General features: G+C 36.1%; 2 protein-coding genes across 4 annotated transcripts in view; one reads left to right on the top strand and one right to left on the bottom strand.

Moving 5' to 3' along the window:
• Positions 1-25,612, top strand: part of DACH1 (dachshund family transcription factor 1) — a 430,993-nt gene that overhangs the window by 170,990 nt on the left and 234,391 nt on the right. For all 3 annotated transcript variants that reach the window (XM_008952797.6, XM_055096837.2, XM_034936783.3), the window contains exon 2: positions 15,839-15,954. In XM_008952797.6, coding sequence (XP_008951045.3) covers positions 15,839-15,954 — 116 coding nt within the window. The remainder of the gene's footprint in view (positions 1-15,838; positions 15,955-25,612) is intronic.
• LOC100992611 (histone H3.3A-like) lies at positions 21,979-22,841 on the bottom strand. The gene has a single exon (XM_003827456.5). The coding sequence runs from the start codon at positions 22,711-22,713 to the stop codon at positions 22,303-22,305; it is 411 nt and encodes a 136-aa protein (XP_003827504.1). The 5' UTR covers positions 22,714-22,841; the 3' UTR covers positions 21,979-22,302.

The raw sequence follows: 25,612 nt of genomic DNA, 5'->3' as shown, positions 1-25,612 counted from the left end.
TAAAGGTGGTTTATTTTTGATAATCTAGAACCCTGGACTAAATAATATAATTAAAAATTGACACTTCATTGTAAAAGTATAAATTAAAATTTAAGTACATGTGTCTAGATTTGTAAGCCATGTTTAAAAATTTACATATTTGGGCATAGAATACTTTGGTTGATAATTTCAAGCTCTATAGATTGCTATAAGTTGAAAAATTTATGGATGATTCTGTTTCCAACCACATCATTTTGAAGAGCTAAGATAAATCCAGAATATTCAGTTGGAGACAGGGTAATGCAAAGAAGGCACTAACTCAAAAGCCTTCCACTTTATCATCATTATCAAGTTGGCGCCATACACAACACTCTGACAAGTCGGAGTACCAGCCTTTCAGGTCTTTAAATAACTGCGAAGACAATGTTGATTCAGATGGCCATAGATCAGCAATGTGTATCCATTCCTTCCTTCACCCAGTCATTCATTTTTTTTCATTTAATAAATATTTATCGAGTCCCTACTTTGTGCCAAACATTGCTCCTCTAAAATGGGGATATTCCAGTGAACAAAACATTCAAAATCTCTGCCCTCATGAAATATGCAAGACAGACAGTCACCAATAAACAAGTAGCTATGTGGTATTTCTGAACAACACTTAAGATAAAAACACAGTGAGGTGGGAGAAGGGAACTATTAAGTGGACCCAGTGCACTTTGCGTAGTGGTTAGGGAAGGTGAGACATGGGGATGTTTGACTGAAGAGCATTCTAAGCAGCAGCAACAGCAAGTGGAGACAGGAACATTCAATTCTTTTTAGAGATAATACGTATATTTTTAAATAGTAAATATATTCAGAGTGGTGGAATAGCCGTGCAGTCTTAAAAGTGAATTTCAGGCTGGGCACGGTGGCTCATGCCTGTAATCCCAGCATTTGAGAGGCTGAGGTGGGCGGATCACCTGTGGTTAGGAGTTCGAGATCAGCCTGACCAACACGGTGAATCCCCGTCTCTATTAAAAACACAAAATTAGTCGGGTGTGGTGGTGCATGCCTGTAATCCCTGCTATTCGGGAGGCTGAGGCGGGAGAATCACTTGAACCTGTGAGGCGGAGGTTGTAGTGAGCCAAGATTGCGCCATTGCACTCCAGCCTAGGCAACAAGAGTGAAATTCTGTCTCAAAAAAAAAAAAAAAGTGAATTTGAAAAATTATCTAGATATGGCTATTTGCTTCTGATGTAAGTTACTTAAGGCTGAAACATTTTTATGATTAGCATGGCAATTTAGCATGGACTTTTGCACAGACAGGCCTGGTCCTACTTCTTTAGCAGTCTGTGATTTATTCAAGTTACTTATTCTCTCATAAGGAACCATTCCATTCATCTCTAAAATGGGCATAATGATGATAGTTATATCATAGAGTTATTGTGGAGATTAAATTATATAATGTGCATCAAAGTGTTCAGCATAATGTTAATTACACTGTAAATTCAGTTATTATTAGATCTCATGATTTCTTAAAATAATTTCAACATCCATTTTAGATTTGGGGGTACATGTGCAGGTGTGTCACATAGGAACACTGGGTGATGCTGAGGTTTGGGGTGAAGATGACCCCGTCACCCAGGCAGTGAGTATAGCACCAGATTGGCATCCCTTAGCCCTTACGCCCCTCCCTAGATCTCATTGTTTTTCATCCCTATCTTGATAATTACAGCTAAATTAATTTTCATGCTAACCTCATAAAAACCTATTAAATTATGAGCACTGTACTTCACATACTATCACTTCCTAAGTATGAGTGTCATAGTAGATCACACATGGCCCATCTGTGAAGGCCCTATTTTAAACACTCAAATATTTGCTTTGCCTTTTACAGTATGATCTGCAGTTGCCAAACTCAACCCTGTTGGTTGAGTTAGCCAAGGCTACTGAACAAACACAATTTGCTGCCCTCTGTAATGGACAGTGGAGGAGGGCTTTAGAAGAAACAAGCCTTGGTGATTATCTCAAAGGACTTGCAGTATAGCTGGGAGTAGCATAAGAAACATAGTGAATTTACCGAAATGGCCTCACTGATTCTTTGCAGATGGAGCATTTGTTGAGGCCTGGACACACTCATCATTTCTGGTGAACTCCACATTTTTCTGCCTTGGAGCCCTTGACCATGTCATTTGAAAATCTTCAATGCATTCTTCTCACTTTCTCTCTGTTAGTTAAAATAATACTCATGCTTGAAGACTCATCTTAAATGCCTTTTTTGTCTTCAGGTTTTCTGAGAGTTTCTTCTCTTTTTCCTTTCTCTTTCTAAAGTCACTTAAAGCTTAGTGTCATAGCTATGTATTCTAACAATAAGAAGACGACTTTTGGAGAGAGGGTTATATTTTGCTGCCTTGTTTCTGCCATGGTATCTAGAATCGGCCTTTGCATGCCAGGGTCACCTAGCACATGTCTGTGCACTAATAATGTTGGAAAGAGAGGACGAATTTGAAGTGAGTCATCAGATCTAAGGTCCTGGACTGTAAGAGAAGTTTGACCAAGACTGAAGCCGTCTTTTAAATATTAGAAAATCCTCTAACAAACAATGAAATTAAAAATTGACTGAAATATGGAATTCTGTCTTCTGTTTTAAGAAATCAAAATGTCATAGCTGTTGTCTTTTCTAGACTTCTCTCTAATGTAATGTTAGTTACAGGTTTAATCAAGAAACTTTTTTTTCAATTTGAAATAATAAGAAAACTTATACTTTTATTCTCCATAATTCTATGCTTCAATGTGTCTTTGCCTCAGTTTCCACCCTTATAAAATGGAAATAATATTTCCATCCCAGAAGTTTCTTGAATTAAGTGAAATAATATACATAAAGTGCTCAAAAGAATTCTAGTGCATACATTATGTAATTTCTAAATGTGAGCTATTATGCTTTAGCCAGTTTAAACAACGCTTTTAAGGCAATATGTTTTTAGTATTTTAAAATATGATTCAGCTATAAATAAATAAGGGAACATGGGAATTAGGATAATGATCAGGATTTTAAAAGCAGCCTCAGCCTAGTATTCCAGGAGAAAAAAATTCCATGGTAAAACAGTGTCTATTCAAGCTTGAAAGGACAGGTGCCAATGACTTCTCCAACTCTGTGGTTCCGGTAGTTTATATCTTAATTTCTTATAACATTGAACATTAGTATTAAAAGGTCATTTATTAAAGAAAACGCTTCATCAAGAATTAAATAAAATTCAATTAATGTAAATCATATTAACAGCAATGTTTGGTGCATAGGTATCATCTATGTCAGGTAACAAATTAAGCAGGTTATTAAATCTCTGCAGGCTGGAAACAGCCTTGGTCTATCTTAACATCATCTTTTCATTAGTTCATAGGCCTGGAATCCTCACGGGAGCATCAAAAAGTTGTCAGGAGGTCTCTGAATTCTGGAGTTGGTGTCTGAATTTGTGCTTCAGGATTACGTTTCTTGACAGCTCCTCATGCATTACACAGTGGAGGGGAATGGCGGATGTGTGTGTGCTTGTATGTGTGTGTGTGTGTGTGTGTGTGTTTACAGGTTTCTCAAACAAATTAGTTATGTACATTTTCTCCAGAGGTGGCATACAAATAACTTGTCAGTGAAGGGTGAAAACATGCATTTTAGGTAGCGTCAGCCATCTTGCCTCTGCATTCATAAGTGGGAAGACAAGATTGTCTGAGTTCTGATTTAATAGGTTTTTTTACCCTCATTTGAGACTACATCTCTAAGGAGCAATCATTTAATACAAACAAAACTATTTTTCTACTTTTGTGATTTATATGTGAAGATGCTTATACAGTAATCCCCTTTACCCATGGGGGATATGTTCCAAGACCCCCCATGGTTGCTTGCAAGTGTGATAGTACCTAACCTTATATATGCTGTATTTTTTCTATACACCCATGCCTACCTAGGATAAAGTTTAACTTATAAAGTAGACATAGTAAGAGATGAACAACAAGAATAAAATAGAACAAGTATAACCATACACTGTAATAAAAGTTATATGAATGTGGCCTCTCTTTCTCTCATTCAGAGTTTCTTCTTGTACCATACTTATTTTCGGACAGCAGTTGACCACTGGTAACTGAACTTGAAAAGCAAAACCAGGCCGGGCGCGGTGGCTCACGCCTGTAATCCCAGCACTTTGGGAGGCCGAGGCGGGCGGATCACCAGGTCAGGAAATCGAGACCATCCTGGCTAACACAGTGAAACCCCATCTCTACTAAAAATACAAAAAAAAAAAAAAAAAAAAAAAATTTGCCGGGCGTGGTGGTGAGCACCTATAGTCCCAGCTACTAGGGAGGCTGAGGCAGGAGAATGGCGTGAACCCAGGAGGCGGAGCTTGCAGTGAGCCGAGATCGCACCACTGCACTCCAGCCTGGGTGACAGAGCGAGACTCTTGTCTCAAAAAAAAAAAAAGAAAGAAAAAGAAAAGAAAAACCATGGATAAGAAGGTATTATCATACCAGATTGTTGAATGTATGTGTGTGTGTGTGTGTGTGTGTGTGTGTGTGTATGTGGACTTACTTTACTAACTTTTAAAGTTACTTTACCAGTAATTTATGGTTATGGCTGCTTTATTATATAAAGATTTATGCACACTCGCTGTAGTTTTTTCCTTCTTATTGCTGGTTTGCTATAATTTCTTTACAAAATATTTCCTTCTTATATCAAAAATATGACAATAATTTTGATTAAGATTAAGATAATAAGTGATTACAGAAAAATGAAATAAAACTCAGTTGAGTAATGAATTTCCATCTTATGAATACAAATCCCTATTACAGTAAAGTATTGAAGGGGAGATGGATTCATTTTTGATTAGATTCAGATTTTGTCTATGTAGTTGATAATATAACACCAAATTGTGTTCTATTTAAATTCTTCTTAAATAAGGCATCACAAGAAAATACATTTAAAATAGGTGAACGGGCTGGGTGTGGTGGCTCACGCCTGTAATCCCAGCACTTTGGGAGGCTGAGATGGGCGGATCAAGAGGTCAGGAGTTCGAGACCAGCCTGGCCAATATGGTGAAACCCCGTCTCTACTAAAAATACAAAAATTAGCCAGGCATGGTGGTGCACGCCTGTAGTCCCAACTACTTCGGAGGCTGAGGCAGAAGAATCGCTTGAACCTGGGAGGCAGAGGGTGCAGTGAGTCAAGATTGCACCACTGCACTCCAGCCTGGGTGACAGAGCAAGACTCCGTCAAAAAAAAAAAAAAAAAAAAAAAAAAAAGAAAAGGAAAGAAAAGAAAGAAAAAGAAAGGAAAGAAAGAAAGAAAGAACACAGGTGAACAAATCATGATATCCTAAAGATGTTTGACTAATAATCAGTGCCTACCATCATATAACTAACACATTTCTCAAAGTCAGAAATATGCAGACAGTATAGACAGAGAAGATTTGACGTATAAAACTATTAGAGAATAATTATGTGCTGGACTGTGTGAGACTAACCATGCTAAGGATGGGGAAATGAAAACTATTTCAAGTTAGATGACTACCTGCTTTGTAAACCTTTCCCTTTGACCCAATTAAGCACCAAACATTGCTGTTAATATGATTTACATTAATTGAATGTTATTTAATACTTTATGAAGTGTTTTCTTTAATAAATGACCTTTTAATACTAATATTAGATGTTATAAGTACTCCAGTTTGAGTACTTCAGGCTTCATTACAGAAGTGTATGTGTGTGTGTGTGTGTGTGTGTGTGTAATGGGGGGCTATGCCTCTATGGCTGTTTCGTTACTTAGCACCCCCTCCTCTCCTTCAGTTGACAAACTCCTGCTTGCTCATACCTCATCTTTCCTGAAGCACCCCCATGACTTTGTCCCAACAACCATGCTCTGCAACATTTACTACAGTATTTAACACGGTTTAGTGTAATTCTCTATGTATCGATGTATTTCCCAAAATAGACCATGAGCTACTTGAGGGAAGGTATAGTATTTTGTTGTTATTTCCACCACATATTAAAAGGTCAGGCACATGGACATGTTCAATTAATGTTTGTTGACTACATTAACATGCAAATCTGCTACAGTGGTAGTATTACACTGTGCTCAGGGCTTGGCATCTGAAGCCAGATTGCCATGGTTCACAACCTGACTCCATTACTTTTAATATGTGTAATATTAGGTAAGTCATTTTACTTTTACTTTCTGGGCTTAGGGCTTGGCATCTGAAGCCAGATTGCCATGGTTCACAACCTGACTCTATTACTTTTAATATGTGTGATATTAGGTAAGTCATTTTACTTTTACTTTCTGGTGTCTCAATGTCTCACCAGAAAAATAAGGATTATAATAGTATTTATCTCAAAAGTTTGTCAAAGTATTAAAAGAGTTAGATCGCATAGTGAATTTAGCACAATCCCTGGCAGTAGATAATATAATTGCAATTATTTCATTATTTTATCTACTATTCAAAAATAAAACAAAAACATTTGGAAAAGGGGCCTTTAAAGTGTTGGAAATGGCATCTCCTACAAAGGAAAGTTGGATATTATTTTGAGATAGGAGCAATGGGTTCATATTGGGACCAAATTAACAATAACCTGAAGAAACAGAATGATGGTCGACCATTTCCACTGCAAGTTTATAAACAGGTTCTTGGCATATGCCATTGAAATAAAAGACCGAATGCATTGCTTTTGGCTCAAACAAAATATAGCCAATAGTAATTGCTGTGAATATCTTGTCATTTGAAATGTAAATTGAAAAATTACAAAAGGAAAACATTTTTATTTGTGATTATGGAGTTCATAGTTGGTGTAAAAGATTGGTTTAGATATTACTTGGGGTCTCACTTAGTCATCCAGGCTGGAGTGCAGTGGTTTGATCACAGCTCTGTGCCACCTCAAATTCCTGGGCTCAAGGGATCCTCTTGCCTCAGCCTCTTGAGTAGCTGGGACTACAGGCATGCACCACCATGCCCAGCTAATTTTTAAGTTGTTTATAGAGATGGGATCTCGCCATCTTGTCCAGGCTGGTCTTGAACTCCTGGGCTCAAGCAATCCTCCTGCCTTGGCTTCCCAAAGTGCTGAGATTATAGGCGTGAGCCACCGCATCCGGGCTTGGAATAGGTTTTAATATTAAATTTAAATTTTCTAGAATATTGTTATGAGGTATGACAGGAGCTTTGAGAAAGAATCCAATATAGTATTAACGTTTTCCCAGACTTTAAGAAGGCCACTTACAATTGTTTCTAATTATTTCAGAATTTGTTCTTTAGGGGATTCTAGTAAGCTTTTGCACATAATTGTAAAAGAGAGGTGTTGTGGGTAGAATCATATGTGGCCTGGAAGACTTACGGGAAGAAAGGAAAACTGTAAGGTGATTAAAAGGTTAAAAATATTTAGCTTTCTCGACAAACATGCCACTAAATGAACTTTGCAAATGGTATGAACTCTGGGAGAAATCATATATGTAGATGCATAATGTATGCTATAGAAAGGTAAACATAAATAGTATTAAATTGTATGTCTCTTTAAAACTTTAAGTTGCATTGAAAAGCATTTCAGTCTCACAAAATATTCCTCTGTATTTTTGTGAGTGTGGGAAAGTAATCTGTTTGATGCATTTACTTATCAAGTGATAAGTGACTTGATTCACTTTATAAAGGGACATTTACCATGGATGTAAAGAATTCCAGTTGAGGCAAGAATATATCCATCTCCCTGATCTAATAAAGGTTAGGCTCCAAAAATATATTCATTAAGTTAACATATCTTAAACTAAGTTTAATATAATACTTAATATATTCTAAGATTAGTATAACTAATATACATAATGGATTTTAAATATCTTCTTAACTTAGACCTTATGTATATTCTAAAAAAAGGGGAAGAGGACTTAGAAGCTTTAGGGGCGAGGGCGAGGGCGAGATTATCCCAACTACCTACGACAGGAACTCTCTTTAGTATTTTAGGCTGGCATTAATTTTTAACACTTAATATACAAATGCTTAAGAGTGGCTTAGTTACATTCCAATGTGTTTTAATTCTTTCTTTGGGGTAATTCCTTATTCAGTATGTAGTAGCTCCAACTGAGCTGGAGACTTCAGATATTTTGTCTTTGGCTTTTTAAACAGGTTTTATATTAAATAAATTTCTTGTACTATTTTGGTTGTATACAGTGTGACTTTTGAGGTCAGAGGCCACAATAATTTATCCTCACCAGAGTAGCTAATTTTAACTTCTGTTTATTTTTTGTTAACGATGCTTTTAGTTTACTGATAGTAATTTTTTTGATAATGGTGAACTCTTGCATTTCCTCTGGTAGAGAGTAAAATGTTTCAAGTTAGATGATCGCCTGCTTTGTAAACCTTTCCCTTTGACCCAATTATTTCTTACATTGCTCAGTATTCAACTTTTACAGAATTTGGTCAAATATGTATGCAGTAATATTAATAGATAATGGTAACCAAAATGATGAGGACATATTGGTGTGATGTAAGGGTAAAGCCCCCCATTCTGGCATCCGGTGGAATATGTGAATTGCTGTTTTCCTAACTTTTAGAGAATACTTCTCATGTGCCCTATGACATATAGAACATGGTTTGGTACTGTTGAGAGATGAGAAATTTTCATAATTCAAATGTAAATCATACCATTGATTATTTCACATTTGTTTAGAGCACAAGTCTTTAAACAAACAACAAACAAACAAACTCACTAGCAATGGCAGGTTTCATGGTGAACTAAGTTTAGTAAATGCCTATGTTACCCCATTCTTGGAGATTTGTAATGCATATTAATATAGTGAAAACTCTGATAACTTGCCCCAGTAAACAAAATTAAAAACTTCAGGAATCTGTCAGGTTCTTCCACAAAACATACGTATGCTTAGTAGTTTAATTTGAACACAGAACCTTTTAATTAAAATATACTTTAACTTTTTCCCCAGGGAACATTTGTATTTTGCATATTTGTGTATGTATTTATTCATTTGGTGTACTGAATTACCTGCCATGTTAATAGTTGAGAGAGTGCTTTTGTGCTTGTGAGCCAATAAGCTGAAAGTGCTCGCAAGGTGTCCACTGGTGATACTTGTAAGCACGTGCCCCATGGACCTCTGTATTTTGGTGAGTGTGGGAAAGTAATCTGTTTGATGCATTAGTTCATAGTCTGTTTGTACTGAGAAGTGCACATGACTGGGACACACAACTACACAGAGAACACTAAAAGTCCAAACAAATGTGGAACGTGAGAATGAAAACATGTTCACATTAGTCACCATTTTAAAAAGTGTATCCCTCAAAGCTTTACCAGCAATAGGAAAAAATTTGCATTAGAAGGGAAAATAATGTTAATCATATAGCTTCTGGATTATTTGGATTGTTGCCTCTCAGGAAACTGAAAAAAGGAAAAGTTCAACTAACAAGTTAACAACATCTTTCTAAGGGAAAACTATGCATTGATAAACTGAGGATTCCAAATCAGCCTCTTCTTTTGGTGAAATATTGATATACATACATTAATCTTAGGAAGTCCTTTATATCCTTTTGTGCTGATGGGTCTATTTCCTGAGGTTTATTTAATCTAGACTATGTCAATGATTATTTGTACTTTTCATAGTTTATAGTTCTTACAAGGATAATATTTTTGTTTATAATCATCTGCTTTTTAGCAGATATTTTAGAACTCAAATGGAAAGGAAAGATTAAAAGGACAATTATATGTGGTTAATGATATGAGATAGAGGCAAACTTCAGGCACTAATAAAGTTTAGCCAGGGTCATGATTTGTCCACAATGAAGTCTCTGAAAAATATGATCCAAGTTGTTGAAGTCAAATTAGTTTTAAAAGTTTGTTTTATGTTGGGGTGCGGTGGCTCACACTGTAATTCCAATGCTTTGGGAGGCTGAAGCGGGTGGATAGCTTGAGCCCAGGAATTTGAGACCAGCCTGGGCAATATGGTGAAACTTGCTCTTTACAAAAAGTACAAAAATCAGCTAGGCATAGTGGTGTGTGCCTGTAGTCCCAGCTACTCAGGAGGCTGAGCAGGGAGGATCACCTGAGCCCAAGGAGGTCGAGGACGCAGTGAGCTGTGATCACATCACGGCACTCCAACCTGAGCAACAGAGTGAGCCCTTGTGTCAAAAAACAAAAAAGTTTGTTTTTATGTTTTAAACATAATGTATGTTTATGACAGAGAAACGAAAATCTTCATATGTAAAAAAAAGTAACTCTCCATTCAGAGTTCAAAGATAAGCATTCAATATTTTAGCATATTTCCTTTCAGTCTTTTTTTCTGTGTATTTATTGCTTCCTTTACTTGATTTCTCTCTCATGTGCTCTGATACGTCCATATCTGCAGGTTTGTATCTTGCTTTTTCATGCTACTTAGAACGTAAGCATTCCTCTGTGTTACCATAAACTTATAAACCTGACTCTTCATGATTCCATAATGTTCAAGTGGCTATGCAAATCATTAAGCAAATTGTAACTTTCCCATCAGAAATAAATTATTTATATGTGTATATATATAAAATGTATAATATAAACATACATACATATATAAAGTTTACAAACCTCTTGGTTTTGTAGGAGCAGTTTCCTAGAAAAAAATATGCAGAATATAACCACAGAGTTGGAACTTTCCTTGGGTAAATAGATCGGAGAGGGCCAATGAACTCTTGCAGATCAGCAGAGCAAGTTGCTTTCACTCGTAAATGCTTGTTTGTGTCCCAGGATTAATCTCAGTGCTCATTTGCTGCCATGTATCCTTCTGCTGCACTTACCCCACAGATTATTTAATTTTATTGTCCTTCTTATAGAAGGGCTTGTGTCTTTATTACTGAAACCCTAATGTCTAGCCCTGTGCTTATATACAGTAGCTCTTTTCTCTTGAATAAATGAATGAATGAATGAATGGTTGAATGGAACTTTTCTTTCCTTTCTCCAGGCAGGTAGGATTTGGACTTAAAATTTCTGCTGGGCAGCTACTTTCACATTTTCCAATGTGTAGACACCACAGTTTTTGTTTTTGTTTTTCTGAATTTTATTTGTTTCTCTGCCCCAACTCTTAGAAAGAGAATTAAGCTTAATTTCTCAAAAACTACTGAAGAGATTAACAAAAGATGATGTCCACAAAGAAGATTGGGTATTGAAAATTCTATAAAGTACTCTAACATCTCTTGCTCTTTTGCACTAAGCTTCTTATTAATTACTATCACTTTTGTTAAGTTCAATTTTGACTTCACCTTAAATAAAAACAATAAATGGACCTGGAAAAGTTAGTAAACATTATACAGTTGTAGGAGAGAGACTGAAATTAGCATGAGATTGATTTAGTGTTATAAACTAAGGAAAGAAGACCCCCCTGGCGATCTGTCTGTGTGTGGCGGGTTGGGAATGGGAGTGGGTGGGAAAGCTTTTTATTTAGAACTGCAGGAGAAAGTGTGCTTGGGTGAGTTCCCTAGTGTTTGGGATATTAAATGTGGATGCGGCCATCTCTAAGCTATTGCTTTCCTCTTTTAATGCAGATGTTTGAAAATACTGAAGCCTGTACTAAGGCTAATGCATGAAGCTGGCAAAAACAATTACCAAAATCATAAATTGTGATTTTATTCAAGCTATTAAGTGTAATTATTTAAGTGAGGTCTTCCGTTTGATTAGAGCTAGGAGAGTTCAGCTTGCTCTAATCCTCTGGGATAGAAATGGGTCGCTCTTATAGAAAATGATGGGTTGATAGTGGCTACTATTGAGATAATTGAACATTCCAGAAGAAAATGCTTTTTTCATTGTTTCGCTTCCTCTCTTCAGTTAAGTTTTTGTTTTTCTAAGTATTTTCTTTTTAAGAATAACTTATTTCTAACAAAGATACGAAACACTTCTTAAAGAAATCCTGATTTAATCAAGTTTTCTAAGTTAGGTAGCTTGGTCAAGTCTACACCTTCTAGTAAATTGGTAGAGCCAGTATCACAGCAGGATCAATCCAGGCAATAAAATCTCTGATTTTGGCCAGAGTATTACTCATGTTCTCTTGGAGGTTCCCTAAAATGCCTTTGAAAGAAATTTAAATATTCAATTATTTTACAGTTATCTTCCCTGAAGTATTCAAATCCCCTAGGAGTTAATGACCAGGATTGCATAAGGATAAAATATCGAGCCTGTCAATAAGGGAACCTAACTGTAGGTCGTGAAGGGATAGAGAAAAGTCTTGTTAATAAATAAATTTTCCAACTTCTCCTCAGCCAAGAAGTTGGGAATAACTCCAACGAGAGGTTCATAGTTGTTGTCCTGTTCTTAGGCAAAAGAGTAAGTGATTTACTTGTCCCTACAAGTATTTTCTTTCAGTCCCTTTCATTCTTCGCAAAGGTATCCCAAGAGCTTGCTCTCACCTAATTGAAAGTAGTCCCCAGTAGGGTGTTAGCTGATGGCTTTAGGGTGTTACCACCACCAAGAGTATTTGCATTTTAATGAAAGGTTTTAAAAGAACTTAAAGCTTAAAGACTGAAAGCAATAAATCTCTATTGGTGGAATTTGAGGCAATGTGATAGATTGGGCAGGAGATATCTGTGGTGAAAGGAGCCCACCGGGTCTATTCTAATCACAGCGTGAATTAAAGTGTTCCTACTTAGTAGCCTCACTTCTACTTCCAGAGTGAGGGCTGTGGGGACAATTCCTGTGGCCAGAATAATAAAGTACTCCTAAGTAGTCTGATTTTCTTTAAAATCAAAACAAGTTAAAGGGCTATACATTTCAAATCTTTTAACTTCCTTGTTCTTTCCCACTTTTTCTGTAGCATCTTGCTTGAGATTTCCCAAACCTTCTATTCTATTTTCTCTGGGCTTGAGAAGTATATTTAGCACTACGTTTCGACTTAGAGTTTCAAACTCATTCTGTGCCTTACTTTTCATTTCTTGGAAACTTTATGACCCTGGAATTGATAAGGTAGTATACTTGAGGGATTTGGGAGAAATGGCTTTACAAATAGGGTTATTATTATTATTTTTATTATTTTACTACATAGAGTGAACCAGACACTGAGCTACGTTTTAAGGACACACAGATATATTTTGTGCAATTTCTGTCAAGTAGCCTTGGGAGATAAGCAAATAATCCGATTATTGCAATCAGTGCAGGAAGAATTATAGGTTCCCCATGCTCTATCGTAGAGCACAGAAAAAATACTAACTAGAAGTGGTTGGTAAGAAGGATGATTAAAGTTTAGGCAGGTTTAGTCAGATAAAACAGGAATGAGGATTGGTTGGCATAGAAAAGGGCTTTGATGGCAAAGGAGGCAGCATCTTTAAAGACAGTGTAATAGGAGACCAGAGCCACTCAGGAAACTGTTAAGAAACTGAGTAGGGCCAAATATAAGCTATGAATGTAGGAATAAAGTGTTGAAATTGGAAAAGCCGTCAGGGACCAAATATTGAAATGGCTTTGATGCCATTTCAAGGATTGTGAATCCAGTAGGGAACCACTGATATCTTTAAGCAAATGGAAAGCAAGGTCAAATTTGCATTTTATAAAAATCCTTCTGGAATTAGCATGGAGAGTTGTTTAGACTCTGGACTCTAGACTCTGGAGTGGGACAAAATTGAATGTGTGTCTTGGAAGAGTTTGGAAAGCTGTAACCATGTATCAAGAAATGAGGGATTGATCTGGAAGGTAGGAGTGGGGATATAGAAGAGAAAATAGATTAGAAAGATAACCTCAGAAAGATAATATTTGAGTATACAAAAGAAGGAAAAGACACAAGTGACTCCTGGATTTTTGGCTTAGTCGGTTGGATTCCATTTCGCTGAACCAGGGGAAAGCAAAATAGGTATTAATGGGATAGATGCTGAGTTCAGATTTAGACAAGCTGAGTCTTAGATTATTATAGAACATCCGAGCAGAGATTTCCAGCACATAAGCATTCATCTGTCTGAATCCCAGGAGAAAGATATGGGCTATAGATATATATTTAGCCCTTAGCCCTTAGCATCTAAGTGATGCTAATAGAAGAGATCACTCAAAGAAAATGGATACTATCAGAGGGCTGTTGATTGACCACAGAAAACTAACAAGAGTTAAAAAGCCAACTGAGAATGAGCAGTAATCATGAGAAAGTAATAATAAGAGGAAGTAGCTTGAGGGATACTTCAAGAACAATAAGCACGACAATATCCCTATGGGTTAACAAAACAGAAAGACAAGCAAACAGTCTTGCTCTTTTTCCAACATCCTCCAGGATCTAGCCCTAGGCAATAACTCTGAAAGTCTCAATCACTGCTCCTCTTCCTATTTGACTTGTTTCAGCTCATTTGAAACAATCCTGTATATCCATACATTTTTCATGGTTTCATTTATTTCTCACATTCTCACTGGAGTGTAATTTTCTTTTATTCTTTTCTTCTCCATGCTTAATTCTTCTTCAGAATTGTCTTCTAATGTTCCCGCTGCCTTCTTCCTTCCTATGACATGGTAGTATCATCATCCATCCTAACTTCCAATTAGTATTCAGATTGCAACTTTCTTATGGGATTTAGCACTTTACAATTTGCATCATAGTTGTTTATGCACCAGATTCTTCCCCTTTGGCAAGAATACAAACTTCTGAAGTCTAAGAACCCATTCTCCTAAATTAGCCTCCATAGTGCACCTCTTTGAAAACAGCAGGTACTTAATAATTATTTGCTCAATGACCACAAACATTACCTACCTAAATTAAATAGATAACATCTTTGAATCTTCTGATAAGTCTAGGGATCTCAGCCAAGGCAAAACATGAAAATGCTTATTTATGAGGTTATATCTGTTAGTTTTGAAATATCTAGGCACGTTTTGGCCAAATAAATGATGGGAGAGCATTTCATAAAGCACATTTATGATACAGAGGCAGAAAGTGAAAACACAATGCTAAAACTTTGTTTTCAAAAATTGTAATATTATATACTTTAGGTTGTTTTCCATTAATGATTGCCAATAGCTGTCTCTACCTCTGCTTATAATTGTAATAATTAATCTTGTGCAATAGGCATGTAAAGTACAGTACTGCTAAAACACAAGGTATTTTTATTTATCCTAAAGGTACATATGAGATGCTACACTGGCAGTTCCTTAATGATATCCTACAAATAATCCTAAGCCTTTCAAGTATATTTTAGTATATTAAAAGTAAGGGAACTCAGTGGGGCATGTTCACTTAAATAGAATAAGGGTTAAATGATAACTTGACTTATCTTTTAAATGACAAAAAATAAAGAAATTGCAAGACCTTTTCACACATTAGATATGTATTGTCATTTATCATCTAGATATCAGGCTAGCAGTGCGAAGTAATAAAACATATCATCGAAAAATGTGCTATAGGTCTGAATCACTCTTTCATTCCACCTCCCAGCTAACTGTAGTATTAAATCAAACAAGCAGAACATTTCCTTAGGCAGCCATTGCCTTTTAATTTCCTGAAGAACCTTAAAATATCATTCATTACAAGTACTACACATATTTGGTTTTTAAAAGTCTCATAAATCAATAGCAGGCTGACTGTAATAATTATTACAAGTTAGTGCATAATTTTCGTGCTGAAGGCTGCATGCAGAACTTTAGCATATGCAAACGAGGCAATTCAAACTGTGTATAGATATTAATATGAAGAAGCAGGTAACGAGGTGCAGGCTATGAATTATGCATCAGGAGTGGCTGATCTTCAATGAGGAAAATGAATTCAGCATGTAATCTAATTAGTGATGGAAGTCTATTACATCTAACTGCAAAAGCAACCGTCCTTGAAACAAATTTATTTACAGTCCATGTTACCACTTGAAACAACTTTGAAATGATGTGTAAGACAATAGCTTAATTGTAAAAATTTTTTGTTTGTTTGTTTCAGTTCTAGACCTGGAAGGCCTCCTAAGAGGACTCAAAGTGTCACCTCCCCAGAGAACTCTCACATCATGCCGCATTCTGTCCCTGGTCTCATGTCTCCTGGGATAATTCCACCAACAGGTAAGACTGCTACTCACTTATGCCAAAAAATATTAAAAATCAGCCAATGTCATAGCTTTTATATATATCTGTGGTGACATCGATATTTACACACATCAATTATATTTTGTGCACACTAAGATAATGTTACTGAGATAATTTATTTCAAAACTGCATTATGATTACCATCTTTTCTTTGTTTAAAATAAAATAAAAGCTGAACTGATCACAGTGCTAGAAATTATTTTAATTAATCCTACCACAAATATCAAACATCAAATTATTATTCCTATTTTCTTATTAAGGAATCAAAGTTCAGAGAAAATCAGTGACTTTCTCAAGGTCACTCAGCTGTAGCTGTCAGTGGTTATTCAAACCCAGGTCTTTGGATTTTAAACTTGTTTAGCATTCCAGAAATTGATAGACATGCATCCAAACAAAAGACAGTAACTATATTGAATAGAAATGTCTCGTAATTTTTCACAAACTAATACGTTTCTATTAGAACCCATTTGAAAGATGTTTATTTCTAGAATTTTGAAAATGTATAAGTAAAAGAATAGTCTTGACTTCATAAGCTCCATACCATAAAGAAATTTCATAATGCACTGGAGCAAAATTAATTCGTTTGATTTCTACCACCTGAATGGGTTCATTAATTAGATTATTTACATAAACATATGTTTGCCCATCTTTATTGTTTCATCAGGAAATGAGCCAGATCCATGAGCAAATTAAAATATTGCTGATATTATTATATAGAATATTTATATTAACGTTTTTTCTTTATCATATGTATATTAAGGAAATATACATAGGAACATATAAATGTCATGTATTATAATACAGCTGATACAAGAGAGGTAATCAGGCAAGATGAGAGTTGTTCTTTTTTCTCTAAATTCCTGTATCAGTATTGTATTTTTCTTTGTAACATTTGTCTTTCTGTGTGCTCTGATATAATCATGGATTAATCTTATTTCATATGTCATAATTGGGTGGAAGTTTCTTGACATCAATGACTGTCTCTAACTCATCTTCATATTTGCAGTAATGTCTAAACAGTTCATTCACCTTTGTGGATATTTAACAAAAATCATTGAGTTTAATTTGTAGCTATTTCAGCTATTTGTTCATTTTATATATTTAATATCTTTTTCAGCAAGGCCTCAATAATTTTAATTTTAATTTTAAGTTTTGTTTTTAAGACAAAGAGTCTCCCTCTATTACCTGGGCTGTAATGCAGTCGCTCAGTCGTGGCTCACTGCAGCCTGGACCTCCTGAGCTCAAGAGATCCTCCTACCTCAGCCTTCTGAGCAGCTAGAACTACAGGCACAGGCCACCATGCCTGGCTAATTTTTGTATTTTTTTTCTAGAGATGGGGTTTCTTCATGTTGCCCTGTCTGGTCTTGAACACTTGGACTCAAGTGACCCATCTGCCTTGGCCTTCCAAAGTTCCTGGATTACGGGCATGAGCCACCATACCCAGCCACCAAAGGTTTTTAATAGTAAATAATTGAAAATTCCATGAAAATATTTTTATACTAATTTCATGCATGAAAAATTGAGATATAGAAAAATGAAATCAATAGCTGAAAATTGCCCAATTTCAAGGCGACTATCATCATTTTAATTTATTTAGTCATGTTTTTCAAGTAACTGAATCCTACTGCCTGATATTCTAATTCCAATTTGAGATTTGGAAAAATCAAATAGGTAGTACGTTGTTAATCCTTGCTCATTTATGTTTAACTGAATGATAAAGATTTCTGTTTAGAAAATTTGGGACTTGGGAATTACATAGGAAAATCTTTTATACTACATATGAAAACCTTAACTTCTCTTTTCCGTTTTTTTTTTTTTTTTTTTTTTTTTTTTTTGAGACAGAGTCTCGCTCTGTCACCAGGCTGGAGTGCAGTGGCACGATCTCGGCTGCCTTAGCCTCTGGAGTAGGTGGGATCACGGGCATGTGCCACTACGCCCGAATATTTTTTTGTATTTTAGTAGAGACGGAGTTTCACCATGTTGGCCAGGATGGTCTCGATCTCCTGACCTCATGATCCATCCGCCTCGGCCTCCCAAAGTGCTGGGATTACAGGCGTGAGCCACTGCGCCTGGCCAACTTTTCATGTTTTATAGCTGAAAGACTCAAGTGTGAAATAAAAAAGACCTCAGAGTCTTTGTGACATAATTAACCTCTCTATGAACCATGTTTCTGAGGTTTTTTTTTTTTAAATAACCATTTTAATAATCATTTTTTCTGTATTTAGTAAACTTGTGTTGACTCTGAATTGTTACTTACTCACAGTTATAAGAGAAAAAATGTATCCTAGATTGTAGTCATATTATAATAGGGAAGATTTGTCTGCCCATATTTAATCTTTTAAGATGAAGATGATACATAGTTCATTACCAAAGTAATGATTAAATAAGATGATACCATGAAAATGTAAATAGCAACACCTCACATAATTAACACCATCAAGTAACTTTCGGGTAAGTAAGTGGAGTTTCTAAATAAAGGAAGGTCATATTCCAAAGTCCCAACTCAAAATATTAAATTATTTTTTGAAAGAACTCTTTCTGAAATATATTATGCACTTGCCGGCTTGGTGAACAGAGACACCGAAGATACTTTAAATTTGGTCTTTCATTTTTAAAGTACGATCATTTTCTGTATTTCAATCACTGTGCCTTCTCAGACATTCTACTTTTGTTCTTTCCTATATGTTTTGAACCCAGAAACCAGGACTTCTGTCAAGCTAAGCATTATATCGAAAAAAGACCTTAAGCAGTCATGTTCTAAAGAAGAATGAGGAAATGGAGGCTCATTAGGAGCATAAACTGGATTAGAAAGGGGATGTTAGGCTGGGCCCGGGGTTCAGGCCTACAATCCCAGCACTTGGAGAGGCTGAGGCAGGAGGATTGCTTGAAGCTAGGAGTTCCAGACCAGCCTGGGCAACATAGCAAGGTTTAGTCTCTACCAAAAATCAAAACAATTTAGCTGTGTGTGGTGGCCTGTGCCTGTAGTCCCAGCTACTGGGGTGGTTGAGGCAGGAGGATCACTTGAACCTGGGAGATCCAGGTTTGTGGTGAGCTATGATTGTACCACTGCATTCAAGCCTGGGCAACAGAAAGAGACCCTGTCTGAAAGAAAAAAAAGAAAGAGAGAAGGAAAGAGAGAGAAAGGAAGAAAAAAAGAAGGAAGGAAGGGAGGAAGGGAGGCAGGGAGGGAGGGAGGCAGGGAGGGAGTTAGTTTAGTGCCCTGTAGACCTCAGCAAATTGCTTGAGAACAGGGTGTGTGAGCCAGCTCACTACTATTTTGCTTACTTTCAACTTTTAAACATTAGTCCAAAGATTTTAGGTTGCCAGAAGTTTGACTATTGCACATGAATGGTGTTACCTTCATATATTCAGTATGATTTCTCTTTTTATGTAAAATTTTTCTAGATGCAGAAGTTTAGATTTTAGGGAATACAGAGTAATGTCTTCATATACTGGGGAACATATCTTTACTGTCTTAAAACATTAACTGGAAATCTAATGATCCTAAATACATTTTATAATTCTCAAGAAGTATATAACATCTTTCTGCCAGAACAGTCTACCGAATGCTTTAGTGTATTTGGGGAATATGACTAAATATGATTATATAGACTTTTAAATTTGCAGGACTTTATTTATGTACTTTTGTATTCTGAGAAGTAACATTTGAAAACGATAAAAAGATGTAAATATATCTTCAAGGTTGCCTACCTTTGTCCTGTGAAAAGAAAATGGATTAATTTAGACAAATTTATAAATACCTATTGATCGGCTAGGGGGTGGTGGCTGATGCCTGTAATCCCAGCACTTTGGGAGGCTGAGACAGGCGGATCATGAGGTCAAGAGATCTAGACCATCCTGGCCAACATGGTGAAACCCCATCTCTACTAAAAATACAAAAATTAGCTGGACATGGTGGTGGGCGCCTGTAATCCCAAGTACTTGGGAGGCTGAGGCAGGAGAATCGCTTGAACTCGGGGGGCAAAGTTTGCAGTGAGCCGAGATCGCACCACTGCACTCCAGCCTGATGACAGAGTGAGACTCTGTCTCAAAAACAAAACAAAACAAAAAACCAAACAAAAAACACCTATTGATTCAGTCCTAATCATTCTTTTATTGTTTCTTTTCAAGAATTGAACATTGGAGTTAAATAATAGTTTTCCCTGGATGCATTTGTTTTCTTAGGAAAAAAAAGACTTTTTTTAAAAAAAAATGTATTTTCCCAGTCTTAATATTAAATATTTAGGTATCTATACTTGAAACAAAAACAAAAACAAATACAAAACAAAACAACAAACTTTGAGATTGCTTGTGGAATTTTTATGTGTTATTTTGGCTGCTTGAGTGGGCTTGTGTGTAACCTTAGAAGGGGCGTGGGCAGATGGTGATAATTTCTAAAAGTTATGGTTGTCACCGGATGCCATAGCAACCAGAAGTTGAAGTTAATGAAAGAAAGAAAGTTCTTTGTAGAGTCACACAAGGCAATACCTCCTGCTGTGGTCACTGCATTTATTTTGACTGAGCACTTGTCATAAATCATTTTTGATAATAACTACCAGTTTGAAATAATTCATCCTAGCAACAGACTTCCAATAACATTCATACTTTTTATAAGATGATGTCTATTTAAAATTAAGAAAGGGGTTATTTAGGAATTCAAAATACTCCCCTCTTGTCCAGGAATGCAATTTGGATAGTGTATTTGCCAACTTTCTGATTTCATCTTTAAGTCAGTATGCAAATTAATTTTGAAATACAATTTTCATAAAAATACTAAGAATTAATTGAGTCCTCAGTATTTGCCTTTGACATATAAAAATTATTTAGTATCTTAAAAATACACTCAAATTAAATGAATGATTTATAGTTTTGTCTGTTGGATATGTCTTTTCCCTCATTGTGATCTTGTAGACATATAACTAATACGTATTCAGGGTAAAGAAAGCAATTCTACACACATACCTTATGCTTAAAAGGTAAGAATTTATAACTTGCAAATTTATCATTTTGGAAAAAATACTGGACCGGGGCAATATTAATCTAGAATTAACCCCATTGAAACATTCTTATCTTTAAAAAAATTTAGAGAAAAATGTTCTCATGTGAATTCATAAACATATTTCAAATTTAATGTTCTTTTTTTCTACTAAATAGTAAACAGCAACAATATCTAAACAACCTCTTTTGTAATATTAGCATTTGTAATAGTTTAAATGCATTAAACATTTCAACATCTCAGGAGAAAATTTACAATGTAAAACTGTGCCTAGGCTGGGCACGTGGCTCATGCCTGTAATCCCAGAACTTTCGGGGGCCGAGGCGGGTGGATCACCTGAGGTCAGGAGTTCGAGACCAGCCTGGCCAACATGGTGAAACCCCATCTCTACTAAAAATACAAAAATTATCTGGGCGTGGTGGCAGGTGCCTGTAATTCCAGCTACTCGGGAGGCTGAGGCAGGAGAATAGCCTGAACTCGGAAAGAGGAGGTTACAGTGAGCCGAGATCACACCATTGCACTCAAGTCTGGACAAGAGAACAACACTCCATCTCAACAACAAAAAAAATTGTGCCTTGTATGTTGAGAAGTTTATTATAATAAATGCTCTGTATTTCATTGGGATACTCACAAGTAAGGAGAACAGAAAAATGCACAAGTATAAAACAGCCACAAATTGTTGGATTGTCTTCACTAATAAATTAAATATAACAATCTACTGTATGCCTTACCCAAAGAATAAATCTCATATTAACTATTTAAACACTTGATGTTTATACAATATGTTTGTATTTTTTTTATAGTTTAATGTATTTTAATAGCAAACTTACAGGAACAGCACAGAAGACAGACAACATTAAAAACATGTACTTGCATGTAGGACAACTCAGTTAGAAAAGTATAGTGAATGGATGGAATCTACTGTATGATAAAAATGCTACAAACACCATTTAGTTGTCGTCAATAAGAAATTTACTTGTTTTAAAAAAATCCAAATGCTGGCATTGTCCAGAAAAATTTAACAGGTTTATTTATAATTATTATAAAGTTGAACCGCTGAAACTTGTTCACTGAAACATTTTAACTTGCATTAATGCTTTACGTCTCCGCATTTATATTAAAAATTCACACACAAATGAAAACGGAAAAACTGCCAATACCTGATTTCTGTCCCCTATTTTTCCACTCGCAATCATAGACTTAGGTACCTTTTGACCCCATGGAAAAAAAATATCTAACGTTCAGAACTACCAATAACAGGAAGAAGAGAAAATTTTTTTTTTTTTTTTTTTTTTTGAGAATGAAATGTTTCCCATCATAGTGGATTCTTAAGCACGTTCTCCACGTATGCGGCGTGCTAGCTGGATGTCTTTTGGCATAATTGTTACACGTTTGGCATGGATAGCACACAGGTTAGTGTCTTCAAAAAAGCCAACCAGATAGGCCTCACTTGCCTCCTGCAAAGCACCGATAGCTGCGCTCTGGAAGCGCAGATCTGTTTTAAAGTCCTGAGCAATTTCTCGCACCAGACGCTGGGAGGGAAGTTTGCGAATCAGAAGTTCAGTGGACTTCTGATAACGTCTAACTTCACGGAGCGCCACAGTACCAGGCCTGTTACGATGAGGTTTCTTCACCCCTCCAGTAGAGGGCGCACTCTTGCGAGCGGCTTTTGTAGCCAGTTGCTTCCTGGGTGCTTTACCACCGGTCGATTTGCGGGCAGTCGGCTTTGTACCAGCCATGGTACAGAGACCTCCTTACTTACCCCCCTTCTCCTTCGGCTGGAGCTCGGCGAGCGAGAGGCGGCGCTGGCGTTGGAGAGCGACGGCAGCGCGGTGGCGGCTGCGAACACCGTTTGTATGTGTTTTCATATATTTATATATCTAGGAAATATTTGAGAGGTTTGATACTAGACATTTTGTTGAGGATAGCACATTTAACCTATAACTACTTAGTACATGTTCCCTTTGTACTTTTCTTGAAGAGAAAAATTAAAAGGTATGTCTTCTTTTTTTTTCCTTTTTGTAAGGCCCACCTAAACTTTAGACTTCATCATGCAATTTATTTAGTTTTCAAACTTGAATGGAGCCCTCTATTAGTTTCCTGTGCCCGCCGTAACAAATTACCACAAGCTTAGTGGCAAAACCACAATTTATACTTTCAGGGTTCTGGAGGTTGCGAGTCCAAAATCAGCATCACTGGGCTGAAATCATGGTGTCAGCAGGGTACCCCCTCTGGAGGCTCTAGGGGAGAATCCAGTCCTTTCCTCTTTGAGCTTCTGGGAGCTGCAGGCATTTCTTGGTTTTGTGGCTGCCTGGTTCCAATTTCTGACTCTGTGGTAATGTTGCCTTCGTGTGTGTGTGTGGGGGGGGGGTGTGTGTGTAAAATCTCCCTCTGACTCTCTTTTAAGGACACTTGTGATTGTATTTAGGCTACATTAGATAATACAGGATAATCTATCTTAAGATCCTTAGTATAATCACATCTACAAATAATTTTTTTTAATATATAAAGTAGCATTCACACATTTCCTGGATTAGGACATGGGCTTAATTTTGGAGGCCATTGGCAGCCTACGACATCCAGCAAGTCACTAGGCTAAGTATTATGAGAAGTCCAGGTGGGGTATGGTAGATATGCACACAGAAGATTTTGGCCTATTTTATTCACTTTGGTATCACTGGTGTGTAAAATATTGCCTGGCACAGAGCAGATATTCAAACTAAATATTTGTTCAATGAATATGGCTAATAAATGTTTAGTAAAGGATTTCTGAGAGAAATTATTATGCCTTACAATTACAAATTTAAACACTGGTGTGTTAATGTAGCTTATAAAATCCCATTAAGCACAGTTAGGCTCCAGATTAAAGATGCAGCCTGTAGAGCCTAATGGAAGTATACTAAGTGTATGGAAGGCATTATTTGTTTGTTTATAGGTTATGATGGTTACATTTAAGCATAATCATCAATTGATGGAATTTAAATCTCTAAATTGATGCTCTAGAGAAGTGATATTTATAGAAATAACATAGTAGCATGGAACATATTACTCTTTTTTTATTATTATACTTTAAGTTCTGGGGTACATGTGCAGAACGTGCAGGTTTGTTACATAGGTATACACGTGCCATGGTGGTTTGCTGCACCCATTAACCTGTCATCTACATTAGGTATTTCTCCTAATGCATTCTCTCCCCCAGCCCCACATCCCCCAACAGGCACTGGTGTGTGGTGTCCCCCACCCACCCCGTGTCCATGGGAACATATTACTCTTTACAATTCCTGCATATACAGGTATATGTAATTACATTTGTACTATATTGTATAATCCTTTAAGATTAGAATTTTCATTGTACCTCCAGTATCTTGATATATAATTTAATACATATAAATAAAATATATTTCTTGAGTTAACTGAATGTAAATATAGCTCTTGTTATGATGAACTACAGAAGAAATATATTTACTTCTTTTTCCTATGTAACATGTTAAAACAGAGTACTTCTGTTAAATCACAATATACCCTGGGTCTGTTACTAGCATAGATATTCATAAAAATCATTTCTTTCTTATCTCTTAGAGCAATGATCTATTATTTTTAGACTTAATTAAATAACCACATATTACTAGACTTCTGGACAGTCCTCTCATCTACTTAATTTAGAAGAAAATTACCATACTTTCTTCCCTAATTTATTTCTCTCTTCCAGGTTTCTATTGAGTTCTGTAGTCTCTTTTCCTACACTGGTCTGTACTAAGAATTACAATCTGCTTATACTTCTCTCTCAGTAGATTTCCCATAATGAAGTTGCTAATGTCCTTAATTGAGTAACTGCAAGGTATTATTTGCTTCCTTTTAGTAATATGATGCCTCCTTTGACAAGAGAAGTTTACTTACATTAAGAAAAGCAAATCAGATTTTCAGAGTCAACTTTTGATTATGACAGTGGATATTGTATAGATTACCTGGAGCTTTGTAGCTTCGCAGATATCCATTTATTTGTGAAATTCTTAGTGTTCTAATCCCTTGGTTACATCGTGGATGTGCCACATGTTGTCTTTTATTGCTCGCTATAATTTTTTAACCAGTAGGAGGTGCAGCTGGTATCTTACGTCCCTTCCTAACCAAGAAATGCGAGAAATACAAATATTGTTTATTTTAGTGCAAAGCAAGATAAACTTTTTTTATTTTTATTTCGTTTATTTATTTATTTTAGCCTCTCTCTTTGATAGGCTTTCCTCTCTGAAGCTAGCCTCAAAGCTTCAACTCCTTCCCTTAATGATGTGCTGTAGGTTAGTTATTAAAGATTTAACCACAAAATGTTGGAACTTCTTTTTATTTTCTCCATACTTTTTGGGGATAAGTTTCAGAACTTTACTCTGTCCTTTGTAAAGATGTAAAATTGCTATGAAAGGGTTGGCAGGAACAACATTTCTAGAGAAGCTGGCAAAAGCCAGAAAGATCATAGTGTTTATAAAAACCTTGCAGTTTGTGTCCCGAAACATTTATTATCCTACCTATTCATTAACTTAAGACCTGATTTAAACATATTCTGCATGAAAAATGATGAAAAATTTCATTTGGCTCTGTAACCATATAAATGAACATTATGGTACAACTTTGGAAAGTGCTAATATA

This window comes from Pan paniscus, chromosome 14 (genome assembly GCF_029289425.2).
Source record: "Pan paniscus chromosome 14, NHGRI_mPanPan1-v2.0_pri, whole genome shotgun sequence".
NCBI classification, from domain to species: Eukaryota; Metazoa; Chordata; class Mammalia; order Primates; family Hominidae; genus Pan; species Pan paniscus.
The sequence above is the reverse complement of the archived record's forward strand: the minus strand, read 5'-3'. Positions and strand labels throughout refer to the sequence as shown.

Coding starts and splice junctions, on each gene's coding strand:
- LOC100992611 (XM_003827456.5), bottom strand. CDS start 22,713: ATGGCTGGTACAAAGCCGACTGCCCGCAAATCGACCGGTGGTAAAGCA.